General features: G+C 46.3%; 1 protein-coding gene across 1 annotated transcript; it reads right to left on the reverse strand.

Annotated features, from left to right (window-relative positions):
- Nucleotides 1-700: 700 nt before the first annotated feature.
- LOC133361915 (uncharacterized) lies at nucleotides 701-15,088 on the reverse strand. The gene is made up of 8 exons (XM_061580890.1): nucleotides 15,057-15,088; nucleotides 12,239-12,387; nucleotides 8,379-8,438; nucleotides 8,054-8,151; nucleotides 6,599-6,687; nucleotides 5,610-5,759; nucleotides 4,868-4,981; nucleotides 701-1,782 (listed from the first exon to the last, which is right to left on the reverse strand). Exons 2-8 carry the CDS (start codon nucleotides 12,373-12,375, stop codon nucleotides 1,621-1,623), a joined length of 810 nt encoding a protein of 269 aa, XP_061436874.1. The 5' UTR covers nucleotides 12,376-12,387; nucleotides 15,057-15,088; the 3' UTR covers nucleotides 701-1,620.
- Between the last annotated feature and the right edge of the window lie 386 nt (nucleotides 15,089-15,474).

Genomic DNA, 15,474 nt, shown 5'->3' on the forward strand with positions numbered 1-15,474 from the left:
CATGTACACGCACAGTCATCCTCCCCCGTCTCTCTTATGCTGTTGTGAATACAGGTGGGGGAGTGCTTCAAAAACAAGTGAACACTTCTGAGACTTTGCAACAACACCACAGGAAAACGTGCTGCCTCCGGCCTCTGGAGACCTGCACCTGAGAAGATTGCGGGCGCGCGTTGACAATGTTGGCGAAGACTCTTCGGCTTTTTAAATCCTTTATATTAAGTTCGCTTGCTTGCGCGCTTACGACCGTGCAAACCTTTCGGTCGTTTTTTAACCCACTTCCCGTGATCCAATCGAGCTGACATGTTGCACACAGACTCGTTGTGCATGACAATTAATGTTCGTGAAAATTTTTTTCCAAAATTTTACACTTTAGGGAAAACAAATTAAATATTTAATTACCAATTGTTTAATACTGCAGACAAACATCTGACCCATAGGTGGCAGCCATCTCAAGCCAGAGGACGAGAGGACTCTAGCCGCCACACATATAAAGGATTTATAGTGAAAAACTTTGTTTTTACGGGTTATACTTATTGAAGCTATTAGGACGGAACCACGATTGACCTCCGACAGTGGCGATGATGTTCACAATGGGTGAAGGGGCTGAGTTGGTACCCGCGACGGGTTTTGCAAACTCACAACCTTTCCGAGTGTATTTCCTTACGTTGAATACAAAAAAGCACGGAATTGCTTGCGATTTTAAGCGCTTTAATTTTGAGCGTACACGCAACGAACAGAAACAATGAACGTTCACTTTACAATCAAAATGCAATCAAAATGTTTTTGAGATATCAAAGATTGCATTTTCAATAAAAACTGCAGAAGAAAAATATTAAATAAATGTGGATATCTACATAAAATGATATAAACACACTATCCTAAAAATACAGCACCATATTTTAACACTAAAGCAGTCACTGACTCGCAACAACTTGCAATCATAAGTGACAGAGTTAATTTCGGGTAAAATCAATGAAAATGGGGTATGCCGATAGCATAAAAAATTAACCCGTAAAAACAAAGTTTTTCACTATAAATCCTTTATATGCATGGCGGCTAGAGTCCTCTGGCTTGAGATGGCTGCCACCTATGGGTCAGATGATTGTCTGCCAATCATTAAACAATTGGTAATTAAATATTTAAAATTTTCCCTAAACAGTGTAAAATTTTGGAAAAATTTTTTCACGAAAATGCATTGCCACGCACAACGAGTCTGTGTGCAAAATGTCAGCTCGATTGGATCACGGGAAGTGGGTTAAAAAACGACCGAAAGATTTGCACGGTCCTAAGCAAGCAAGCGAACTTAATATAAAGGATTTAAAAATGAGATGTGATAGAGCAAATCTGAGATCAGATTTGGAATCGGCACCCTGAAAGTCTAGAACAGCTGCAAAAGTCCAGGCCAGAAAAACACGTTGTTTTGTTGTTGTTGACCAGTGTTAACGGCGAAAGTGTCCACCCCCCCACCTCCTCTCTGAAAATTGATGAAAAGCAGCGACTTAAAACTGAACACCCAAAACATTTTAACTGCGGTGGCTAAAAGTCTCCACCCTGGCTACCATTTCGCCAAGAACAATGGAACGTAAAACAACGTCCCTCAAAACAAACTCCGATTCTCTTTTAATCCTCCGATTCAGAAGTGGTGTCGACATCTGGACCCTCAAACCAGTCAAAGGGTGAGTGTCGCCGTTTTGCAGGAAGCTTGATGGAAGGTGATGCAGAGACCATCTTCCCTTGTTTGATCTTTGCTGTCAACGTGGTTTTTCTTGAGATCTCAATCGCCTGTAACAAATGAACACATCGAAGACAATTGGGCATCGTCACAAGTCTAAAGGGGTCCTCCTGCTCAAGTGAGCGTGGCTTGGTGTTCGTCTCTCGTGACGAGGTGTACGGCTCCTGCGGTGGATACGTCCTCCACCTTGCCGTGGCGTGTCCTCGAAATAACGCGCGCGGATTCCCCGTGGGCTGCGTGTGACAGGTAAAGTTTCAAATTGAATCTGAAGGAAATTCAAACTCGTGCTAAGGTAGCCGACTTGAGGTTGGCTGCTACATCTCGGACGCTGCAAAGAAATGTCGCATGCCAGATAGTCCAAGTTTAATGTTCTACCGATATGTTGCGTGCCAGACAGTCCAAGTTTAATGTGACGCTCGCTGGGAATGACACTGAGAGACAGTGAAAGGAACGTGTTTGTTGTCCATCCGCCCGCACCTCCAATTAGCACGGTTGGCTACGCACGGTGGTGCAAACGAAGTTCAACACACACACACGTACACACGTACACACACACACACGTACACACATACACACGCACACACACGTACACACACACACACGTACACACACGTACACACGCACACACACACACGTACACACACACACGTACACACGTACACACACGTACACACACACACGTACACACACACGTACACACACACACGTACGGACACGTACACACACACACACATACACACACACGTACGTACGGACACGAGGGTCAGATCATGTACACAGGGTTCATGGCTACGCACGGTGTTGCGAACGAAGTTCAACACACGTACGTACGGACAACACGAGTGTTAGAACAGGACCCTGCGGTGTGGGCTGGTAGGAATAATACTTAGTGCCGGTACAGGGATATCGACCGGGTATAGAGGAGTTAAAGAAAAAATTACTGTATTCTAGTGTAACGTTAATTAAAAGTGTTTGTTTTGACAAGAAACGCTGTGAGATTTAAAGACCCCCCAACACCACCCCTCCCACCAGCCCTCACCACCCCCCACCACCACCCCCCACCACCACCCCCCACCACCACCTTCTGCACTAGGCCTCGCGAAGCCTGCCGCACTAGGCCTCGCGCCGTGCTTTTCGTGCACAAATAAGGCGATTAAATGTATCTCGTCTCTGTGTTAATAAATGTTTCTTGTCTCTGTGTTAAAAAAAACGTGCTGCGTTTCAGTAAAATAATTATTTTTAAAAACGTGCTGCGTTTCAGTAAAGTAATTTTGAAGCGAAGTTTAAAGTTTTGCCGTGATGCGCCGGAAGCGACGGCCATCTTGTTTAATTCACAGATCGCAAGGGGAGCGGGCGGCCATCTTGTCGGACAGGGTCATGCCAAGTGTTTGCAGTAGGGGGCGATGTTGATACACGGACGGACGGACGGACAGTCGGACGGATGGACGGACACATTAATATATTGGTGGTCTGGTCCACTTCGTTCCTACCAATATAATATACACAGCTCCATGACATCGTTCACACTGTTGAGAGAAGCCGGCAGCTTGGGCTGGATGGGCGCCGAGAGAGGGATGATGGATGACGGTCAAGAAAAAATGGACCGAAATGGCATCCAACGGGAGATACTCGACTGAGACGGCTCCAAGCGAGGAGATGGAGCGATGAATTGAGCGGCGTGCGTAGGCGCTGAGTGTGGATCATTATATCTGCAGGATCGTGAGAGATGGCAATTGCGCGGGGAGGTCTTCGTCCGGAAGTGGAATGATTGTGGCCGATGAAGTCTCAATGCCACAAAAACAAGAATGTCAACGTGAAAACGAGGGCTCAAAACATCTGACACGAACACAATATTATTGTAAACATTAAACAGCATTTACATAAGAGGGGGGGGGGGGGAGCACTCAAAAGCTCCACACTGATAGATTCAAGAATCCATGGCTACACTGCCATCTCCTGACCACCTCGTAGGCCAAGCCTGGCAGTCCCCGGCAGTCTCCCACCGACTCAACCCGCGTCGTGTCCGAGATCTACGTTCATCAGTGGGCCCATTGCAGATTGGTCAAAACAGTTGGCTTGAACGGGTGGGGTGACCAATCAGGTGACTGCATTGATGCCGCTACACGTGGACTGGGAATGAGAGCAACCGCCAGAAGAAATGCAGCGAGACACGTGGAAAAGAGAAGAAGTCACGTCACTGCAGGCAGAAGGAGCTCTGGTGGGAGTTCTACAGAGGGTGACCGCTGTACACGGCGTCTTGGAGGATGGTGGGAATACACCCGCAACTTGACCCCAGCACACACAAGCAGGCGAGCAATGAAACGGTGCGCCCATTTATAGAGAATGAGAAGATGTATTGATACTGGAGGAATGCGATGAGATATGAAGCTGTTTTTCACAGATGTCCAGTACTATTCACTTTGTATTTTTATTTTACCAGGTGAGGCCCACTGAGCTGTATAGCTCTTGTTCAGAAGTGTACTGGCCACAAATGACAGCTCAACCAAGTAGCCTATCATGTGGACATGTATAGTAGCCAAACACTCTGAGAGCGTGTTTGTAAATGTGGAGGGGAAAATCGGAGAACCTGGAAAAAAAGCCACGCGACCACGGGGAGACCTCCTGTATGCCAGGTGAGGTCGTTCACATTTCACAACAACAAACAATACAAAAACACAATAGGAGCGCAAAGTGTAGGGAAGGTAAAAAGTTTTTTTTTTTAAATAAACAAAAAAAACCTAAACCATTTTTTTCTTGTTAATTGTATTTTTTACCCTTTTATCTGGCAACAAAACTGACACCTTTTTTTACGAGGAGCCATGTTTGCATTGACCACAATACCTGCAGTCGGAATGCAAACAAAAAACACAACTCTGATAATGTATGCACCTTCCTTGAAGTTGATGTTTATCTTACCAGGCAAGGCCCACTAAACCATCAGCTTCTCTCACAGAAGCGTCCCGGCCACAAGCGCGAGCAGCTCTACGAAGCGGCTCACCACGTGAAAGATTGTTGAAGAGCAACAATGATATTTTGGAGTAAGAGAAAAAAGTGTGTGACATCATCATCATCATCAGCATTGTTTAACCTGCCGCGCCGGGAGATCAAACGGCACTGCGAGTCTGGTGCACTCACCGTCTTGACACTCGTGACAACGACGGCAGATCTCATCTTGCCTGCTGCCCTGGCCTGTTCAGTTCGCTTGGACGGCATCACGCCCGACACACTTGCTAGCAGCTCTTCGTCGACCTAACGTATAAACGTGAATATCAATGAACACAAAATCACGCAAAGATCCTGCAATTTAAAACATTTATTCGGCCTTGCTGGAATACGAGTGCATTGTACGAGCAAATCTACATTTGCATTTTTTTTATTTTGGGAATTCAGAAACCCGTCCCTTGGTCACGGGCATGCTTTGTGAGCACTCTCCGTCTCTGGCACATTCATCCTACGTTCATTGAACAAATGCTCCAAGCTCGTCAAGATGTCTATTCCACCTTCCCACATCCAGTGGCCCTTTGATTCTGATTGATGGTGATGGAGACTCGCATTAAACTGCAGAAGTGATTTTAGTTTTTAAATTGTACATTTTTTGTTTAATGTTATTGTCAAATGAATGGCTTAGATTACAATGACATAGTTTATTAGATTACAGCAATTATTTAATTATCTGGGAAAAACTCTCCCTCCAGTTGGTCGAGCTCTGAGTTTCACAGCGCACCGCACATTAGGAGAATGCTTCTATCCAGCGTGAACATCCACACATGACCCAATCATCCCTAGCGCTCAAGCGAGCCGCTTTGTCCCTACGAGAGTGGATCGAGTCCCATTGCATCGTCCAAAGAATTTCAATCAAAGCAGTCACATTACTCACCATGAAATCCATGCTGTCCGAGCCCTCGGAGTCCGACAGATGCAAAACTTTTCGCTTTTTCTTCACGACCTCCCCCGTGGCAAGGGGCTTGAGGATGCCTCCCTTGGAAGGCGACTTGGCCACTGTCACCGGTGCGAGCAAAGGTGGAGTCTTGCAGATCGCACGGACACACAAACAGAGATCCCCCAGTTAGGCCTGCAGGCTTGCGGGAGTGCCGTGCTGATCGCAAACAACTGACGTCAGCGCTTAGCCCAGCGGGGTTTATTGAACAAGACTGACTGATGACTAAGACCCGGCAGGTAAAAACTGGTCCAGATCTTGGTAGCTTGGATGAATACTATATTCTTAGGTTTTTTCGGTAAAGTCACGTAGGTAAAAAAATTAAATTAATAAAAGTAAAATAAAGCAAAATAAAATAAAAAATCACGACGTTTCGGAAGCAACACAAGCCTCCGTCTTCAGGTGGAACCGTCACAGCCACAACAGCTGTATCAAGTAAATGAGAGATCACAAGAAATACCACAAAGACACACAGAGAGAGATGTCTGTCTGCTTGTGTGTCTGTCTATAGTTTTCTAGTTAGATTTTTGTTGCTATTTCTTTTATGCCTGATGACGATTGCTTGTGTTGCAATCGAAACGTCGTAATATGCTATTATTTAATTGGCTATTTTATCTTTAGACGTGACTTAACCGAAAGAACCAAAGAATAATTCCTGCAGTCACGAAAGCTCCAAAATTAAGATTGAATCATGTTTACATTAACCACAATACTTGCAGTCAAATGCAAAAAAAAACAATACTCTGATCATTTATGTGTTGTCCTTGAAACTGATTGGTCCACACCAGAGACAGCTTTCTTTAGAGCCCAGTCTCATATGGTGTTCATCAGTTTTGTTGCCAGAGAAAAGGGGGAAAACCCTCTCGACAAGCGAGCTCTGCGGCACCGCACTGCTCCTGACGCCGCCGTCACAAACAACGCCAACTCACCGCTTTTCCCTGCACATCTCCAATCACCGGTTGTTCCATCTCGATTCGATTCTCTAGCCGCTGACGCTGCTTCAGGACCAGCTCGTTCACTGCGAAAAGACGCGTGTGGGGAAAAAGCTGTTAAATATTAAACAACGCGAGCATCACTCTTAGGTTATTTAGGTAAAGTCAGGTAGGTAAAAAATTAACCCGTAAAAACAAAGTTTTTCACTATAAATCCTTTATATGCGTGGCGGCTAGAGTCCTCTCGTCCTCTGGCTTGAGATGGCTGCCACCTATGGGTCAGATGATTGCCTGCCACCATTAAGCAATTGGTAATTCAATATAATTAATTTTTTCCTAAAAAGTGTAAAGTTATGGAAAAAAATTTTCACTAAAAAAAATTGTCACGCACAACGAGTCTGTGTGCAAAATGTCAGCTCGATTGGATCACGGGAAGTGGGTTAAAAAACGACCGAAAGATTTGCACGGTCGTAAGCGCGCAAGCAAGCAAGCAAACTTAATATAAAGGATTTAAATAAAAAACGACCGAAAGATTTGCACGGTCGTAAGCGCGCAAGCAAGCAAGCAAGCGAACTTAATATAAAGGATTTAAAAAGGAGAGTACTGTTAAACGCTGGGGATGTCAACGCTCGGTAAAGTAGAATAGTACCTGTTAAATAAGATGGTCCAAATATGTGTCGTTAAATCTTTTTTGCATGGTTAATAACATCTTTCCCATTATTACTCAGTTTGTACCCATCATCACAGTTGAAGTTATTCTAGATTTGAAGCTTTCGTGACTGCAAGGATTCATATTCTTAGGTTTTTTTCGGTAACGTCACGTAGGTAAAAAATTAAAATTAATAAAAGTGAAATAAAAATAAAAGATTTTTATTTTATTTTTATTTTACTTTTATTAGTTGAAGTTACGTCTGTGTTTGTATATCTGGATGGCTTCGTGTAAAATTCCGTCACAGTTCCTATGATTGCTTTTTCATTGCTTTCATGGCTTTATTTTGGTGATTTCGAAAAGTGTATTGGTTTAGCCATGTTTGTGTTGTTGTAGTACAGAGTTAGACTGATGGCCTTAATCTAAGCTGTCTTGTGGTTGTTGTTGTTGTTGTTTGACTTGCATCCCACTGGGATTTTTGCACACAGCGTTGGTGTACGGTGTTTTTTCTGCAATATTTTGCTGTCTTTTCTTGGATTTTCTGTTTGTACTCAGTCACATATTCACTTTAAGATGTTTTCTTGTTCATGTTTTTGTTTTTTGTTTGTTGCAGTTGCACCCGATTCAAGAGCCGAATGGCTCACATGGCTACACCTAATACATGAAACTTGAACTTGAACAAACCTTTGATGGTAGCCAGGAGGTTTGCAGAGCATCAATCGTTGAAGGCCTGTGTTGCATTGCCGTGAAACAAAATTTGCGAAAAATGCAGGTGGATGGAAAATAAGTAAAAAACAACTCACAGAGGAAGTTTGGATATATCTGCTTTGAATTCTTAATGGCGGAACTGCACTTTGGGCAGCTATTGTTCTCCTCCAGACTCCGACGGATGCATTTGCAACTGAAACGCAGACAAAATGCAACGGCGAGTAAATTGGCAATCGCCGTTATCAGCATCATTGGAAAATTTACCAATCACCGAATATTGTCGCGCATTCGCCGGACGGTGGAAAGAAATGGAATGCAACAACAAAGTACAGTAAAACCTTGGATTGCGAGGAACTTGGTCTGCGAGTGTTTTGCAAGATGGAACAGAAGCACTTCTCCTCCGAGCAGACACGCACATACCAGAAGCTGTGGCCACACTTGGTCATGTACGGCTCTTCTATCGTGTCCAAACAGATGGGGCTGAACATGCAACAGCACAAGGGAGACGAGCAGACATTGGCAACGAAGGAAGAGTTTCCAACACAGCCCTTGTGTCGTGACATAAGAGGGAAGGGCTGCCGGGGGCTCTGGGACCCTAGGCAGATAAGCCCCTTGGCGCCAGGCACTAGGATCCCAGGCACCCCAGACACTTAAGCCCCTTGGCACCAGGCGCTAGGATCCCAGGCACCCCAGACACTTAAGCCCCTTGGCGCCAGACGCTAGGATCCCAGGCACCCCAGACACTTAAGCCCCTTGGCGCCAGGCACTAGGATCCCAGGCACCCCAGACAGTTAAGCCCCTTGGCACCAGGCACTAGGATCCCAGGCACCCCAGACACTTAAGCCCCTTGGCGCCAGACGCTAGGATCCCAGGCACCCCAGACACTTAAGCCCCTTGGCGCCAGGCACTAGGATCCCAGGCACCCCAGACAGTTAAGCCCCTTGGCACCAGGCACTAGGATCCCAGGCACCCCAGACGCTTAAGCCCCTTGGCGCCAGACGCTAGGATCCCAGGCACCCCAGACACTTAAGCCCCTTGGCGCCAGGCACTAGGATCCCAGGCACCCCAGACAGTTAAGCCCCTTGGCGCCAGGCGCTAGGATCCCAGGCACCCCAGACACTTAAGCCCCTTGGCGCCAGGCACTAGGATCCCAGGCACCCCAGACGCTTAAGCCCCTTGGCGCCACCAACAGGGGGGCTGTGTGCTCTGTGGGATACCTGGGGGCGCACACAACCCCACCCCTCGTTGGGGACGAGGCACAAAAGGGCAGCTCCCTGGACGATTGGGGCCAGTTGTAGCTCAAGACCCGCCAGCCAGCTTAGGACCCTGGGACGCTGTGAGGGCCAGTGGTGGGACTCTGGAACTGTGAGGGCGAGTTCCAGAACGTAGCCAGAGTAGTGTATCTAGGCTGTGTACCTAGGCTGTGTATCTAGGCTGTGTACCTAGGCTGTGTACCTAGGCTGTAACAAGAGTATCAGGACTGTTGGAGTATTGGATTGTAATAAAGAAGTTACCTCTACAAGTGTCTCCGGAACCCATTACATTTGCATCACAATGTCATGGTAATTTCAGCTCCCAATGCTGATGTACATTTGTTGATATAACTGACGCCACGTTTGCCAACATCAATCATTACATGTAGTCGCTGCCAATCATTTAAAGTAATTCCCTGCCTTCACCCATAACGCTTTAAGAAAAGATATGTTTGGATTAGTATGAAACATAATGGAACCACATCTCAATATCAATGCACTACTCTTCTCATTCAGGTGATCCAATCCATAGAAATCTTACAGCCCAACCAGTCTTCATAGATGTTCCCAAACAGCACTTTCCCCAACAAACTAAAGAGGGCTATGGTGGGAGACGTATCTTGTTTTGTGTGTGTGCACATACACAAAGACAAATATCCCCCGTATAGCCAGTACAGACTGTTGGGGCAAGTGCTGTTTGCGAGCACCTATGAAGGCCGGCACGGCACACGAGGGGGTGGGTGGCCAACACCAGTGGCGATGTTTACACACTGCACCAGGTGCTCATTTAAGGCCGAGTCGACCTAGGGGAGGCCCAGGATTGGTTCAAATAATCGTCACTGGTGTTGACCGCAAGCGGGGAATTGAACTCGGGTCGCCAGGTTCGTAGCGCAGCGTAGCGCTAACAGCTGCGCCACCGCTCCCCACCCACTACACTATACACTACTATACACTACTATACACTACACTATACACTACACTATACACTAGTGCTGTACTAGTATACTATACTATACACTACACTATACACTACTATACACTACACTATACACTAGTGCTGTACTAGCATACTATACTATACACTACACACTACACTATACACTACACTACTATACACTACACTATACACTAGTGCTGTACTAGTATACTACACTATACACTACACTATACACTACTATACACTACACTACACTATACACTACACTATACACTAGTGCTGTACTAGTATACTACACTATACACTACACTATACACTACACTATACACTACACTATACACTACACTATTTCAAACACATGTGCACATACAAATTGTATGGACATGTATTTGTGTGTGGGTGTGCGTGTCTAATTTAGTCTGCGAGTACGTATTTTGTATCTTGTTTTTACGCATCCGTGTAATCTCTGCGTGTCTGCACGTAATCTGCATGGTGTGTGTGTGGTCTTTGTGGCTGTGCGTGGCCGCGTTTAGTCTGCATGTGTGCGTCTCTCGTCTGTGTCCGGACGCATTAGTAAGTCACATACGCGAGTCACCTCTGGCAATCACTTGCCTGCTCACTGCAGTGTGTGTGTGCGTGTGGGCCAACAGCGATTGTAGGGAGGGGGGAGGAGGTTAGGCCTAACTTCACAGGCTATTTCGTGTTTATCACAATGGGAATTTAAAAAAATTAACCCGTAAAAACTAAGTTTTTCACTATAAATCCTTTATATGCGTGTTCAATGCGCCACAACCCAGCCCACATTGGTCTTTGAAACGGGCGGCTAGCGTCCTCTCGTCCTCTGGCTTGAGATGGCTGCCACCTATGGGTCAGATGATTGCCTGCCACCATTAAGCAATTGGTAATTTAATATTTAAAAAAATTACCTAAAAAGTGTAAAATTTTGCAAAAATTTTTTCACGAAAATAAATTGTCACGCACAACGAGTCTGTGTGCAAAATGTCAGCTCGATTAGATCACGGGAAGTGGGTTAAAAAACGACCGAAAGATTTGCACGGTCGTAAGCGCGCAAGCAAGTGAACTTAATATAAAGGATTTTAAAAAACCTTAGCTTTTTTTTCAGGTACTCTCATTTCCTGGCACACGCAAAATCATTATTAAAACGGATTTGGTAAATTTAACACAAACGAAACAGCATTTCCCCACACAAATCCGGCTTGTCGCCTGATGAAGCCAGTTGCAACTACTGGAGAAACGTCGTACTCCGATTGTAAATGTTGTGGCTTGGCTCTCCAACACACCGGTTAGTGCTGAACTAGTACACTATACACTACACTACTATACACGACACTACACTATACACTACACTATACACTAGTGCTGTACTAGTATACTACACTATACACTATACTACTATACACTATACTATACACTACACTATACACTAGTGCTGTACAAGTATACTACACTATACACTACACTACTATACACTATACTATACACTACACTATACACTACACTACTATACACTATACTATACACTACACTACACACTATACACTACACTATACACTAGTGCTGTACTATTATACTACACTACACTATACACTACTACACACTACACTACTATATACTACACTATACACTACACTATACACTACTATACACTACACTATACACTACTATATACACTACACACTACACTATACACTACTCTATACACTAGCACTATACTATTATACTACACTACACACTACACTACTATACACTACACTACTATACACTACACTATACACTACACTATACACTACACTACACACTACTACACACTACACTATACATTACACTACTATACACTACACTATACACTACTACACACTGCACTACACACTACACTATACACTACACTACACACTACTATACACTACACTATACACTACTACACACTGCACTACACACTACACTACACACTACACTTAAATCAGTGAAACCTGAACCAGCCCCCCCCCCGACTAAGTGGTCCCCAACACGCGGCGGCGGCGGCGAGCGGCGTGGTCACGTGGGGACCAACAGCCGCGCACTGAACCCACCACGCCCAGTCGCTCTCCTCGACGAGCCCGCGGCGGGAGGGCGCCTGCGGCCTACTGCGCTGGCCGCCTCGAGGCGCGCCTCTCCCGGCAGCCCCGCTAGGCGAGCCCGAGGCTTCGGCCCAAGAGCAGGCCGACATCGCCGGGGGAGTCTGTGAGAGAGGCACGCGAGACGCTGGTGATGACGACGACAACAGTGACACGTTGTTTGTTGTTGTCATTCAAACGTCGTGAAGGAGGAAATAGAGAAACGTCGACACCACGGGGCCCTGGCCCGGATCTCCCCCACACACACACAGTGCGCTAACCACTGCACCACCACTCACTCACACACGGTGCGCTAACCACTGCACCACCACTCATTCACACACAGTGCGCTAACCACTGGACCACCACTCCCCACTCACACCACGCGACAGCCGAAGTCACGTGCAGAGAAAATCGATTCAAGGTCAAATAATAAACTCGGATCGATTCCTATTGGGATAACAAGTGAATCGATTGTGGTCAAAAATGGAGCCGATGGAATCGATCCCTAGTGGGACTGCATTGGAATTGACAGTGGTGGTGAGTGCAAGATGGAATCGAATACATTTTCGATTACGTGGGAATCGATTATGGTGATTTGTTCTAATGAAATGGATTCACATTAGGATAACGTAGGAATCGATGTAGCTAGTGATTAGAGCGGATAGAATCGATTCCTATTGGGATACCATGCGAATCGATTGTGATAGAAACGGTGAGCGGTTTGAATCGATTCCTATTGAGATAACATTGTAGTCTATGGGTCTCTGTGTTGTGAGTCTGTCTATGGATCAACCTTCATCATCACCACCCAATATCACCCCCCCACTACCCCCCCCCCCACGCACCCATTTTATTATTTTATTATTTACCTTCTACGTGACTTTACCGAAAGAACCAAGAAGAAGAAAATAAATCTATATATATAAAATCGCAAATCTGTCTGTCTGTGTGTGTGTCTGTGTGTGTGTCTGTGTGTGTCTGTGTGTGTGTCTGTGTGTGTGTCGCCGGACCATACGCAGTTTCATTGGCCGAAATGTGAGGGATTTGCGAGACGCGATTGGTCCGTTTGGTTTTCCACGACGGTTGCCCCTGGCAACGGGTAGCGACGCATTCGCCGCGGGGTGGACGCCATTTTTAATTCCCGTTAAAAATATGCGCATTAACACGCGACTCTGAGGTAAATTCATCAAAGTTTCACGTCCTCTTCACTCCCCCCTCACCCCAATGTGTGCAATTACTATTATAGGGTCGGTAGATAATAAAATTATAGCGATTAGACAGTATTATTGTAGCGCGGGGGGGGGTAGCAGCCCATCTGTGTATATATGTAAGGTTATTAAGAAATATATTTTTCACCCGGGCAACGCCGGGTACTTATGCTAGTAAAATATAATAAAATACAAAAAAATAAATTAACAAATAAATAAATAATACCCCCGTTGACAGGAAGAGGGAAAAAAATCCCCTCCCCCACAATTTGGCGCCCTTTGCACGACGCGACTCGGTGAGCAGCTCAGTTCAAACGGCGTGAACACGCGGGGCGCATCGTGGGTGATCACCACCAACAACAACATCAACAACAACATCATCAACAACATTAACTACATCATCAACAACATCATCATCAACAACATTATCATCATCAACATTATCATCATCAACAACATCATCATCAACATCATCATCATCAACAACATCATCACCATCAACATCATCAACATCACCATCACCACCATCATCACCACCATCATCACCACCATCATCACCACCAACAACAACATCATCAACATCATCAACAACATCAACAACATTAACGACATCATCAACAACATCAACAACACCACCATCACCACCACCATCATCATCACCATCATCACCATCATCACCACCACCACCACCACCATCATCACCATCATCACCACCATCACCACCATCATCACCATCATCACCACCATCACCACCATCATCACCACCATCACCACCATCATCACCATCATCACCACCATCACCACCATCATCACCACCATCACCACCATCATCACCATCATCACCACCATCACCACCACCATCACCACCACCATCACCACCACCACCATCACCACCATCACCACCACCACCATCACCACCATCACCACCATCACCACCATCACCACCACCATCACCACCATCATCACCACCATCACCACCATCACACCACCATCACCACCATCACCACCATCATCACCACCATCACCACCATCACCACCATCATCACCATCATCACCACCATCACCACCACCATCACCACCACCATCACCACCACCACCATCACCACCATCACCACCACCACCATCACCACCATCACCACCATCACCACCATCACCACCACCATCACCACCATCATCACCACCATCACCACCATCACCACCACCATCACCACCATCACCACCATCATCACCACCATCACCACCATCACCACCATCATCACCACCATCACCACCATCATCACCACCATCACCACCATCACCACCACCATCACCACCATCACCACCATCACCACCACCATCACCACCATCACCACCATCACCACCATCACCACCACCATCATCACCATCATCACCACCATCACCACCATCATCACCACCATCACCACCATCATCACCATCATCACCACCACCATCATCATCACCATCATCACCACCATCACCACCATCACCACCACCATCACCACCACCATCACCACCACCATCACCACCATCACCACCACCATCACCACCACTCGCCTTCTCTCTGTGTCTCTCTCGCTCCGCACCTCAATCCGCTCCCTCCACTCGCCCTCACACCAACAAACTCCCCCCCCCCCCCCCACACGTAGCCACGTGACTGCCCCTCCCCCCATCACGTGACTGGCCCTCCCCCCCATCACCTGACCCCCCCATCTACCCCCCCCCCCATCCCTCCACTACCCCCCTCCCCCCCCACAGGCTGAGAGTGACGCGTTACAGGAATAGCGAGTCTGTAGATTGATAACGTTTCGTTTTAAAATAAACTGTGTAACAGAATGAGCATGAAAAGTACAAATATCGCCAAACGGACGATACGATTCGCTTGGGCCCCGTTCCGTACGACATTGTGACATCATCGCGGCGATCATCATCATCATCTGTGACGACTTTGCATCAAAGTAAGAACCCGCATCTTAGAGACAGGCTCGATATAAATATTTTTTA

This window comes from Lethenteron reissneri, unplaced genomic scaffold, assembly GCF_015708825.2.
Source record: "Lethenteron reissneri isolate LAM-NWPU_2019-01 unplaced genomic scaffold, ASM1570882v1 scaffold_1292, whole genome shotgun sequence".
In the NCBI taxonomy this organism is placed as follows: domain Eukaryota; kingdom Metazoa; phylum Chordata; class Hyperoartia; order Petromyzontiformes; family Petromyzontidae; genus Lethenteron; species Lethenteron reissneri.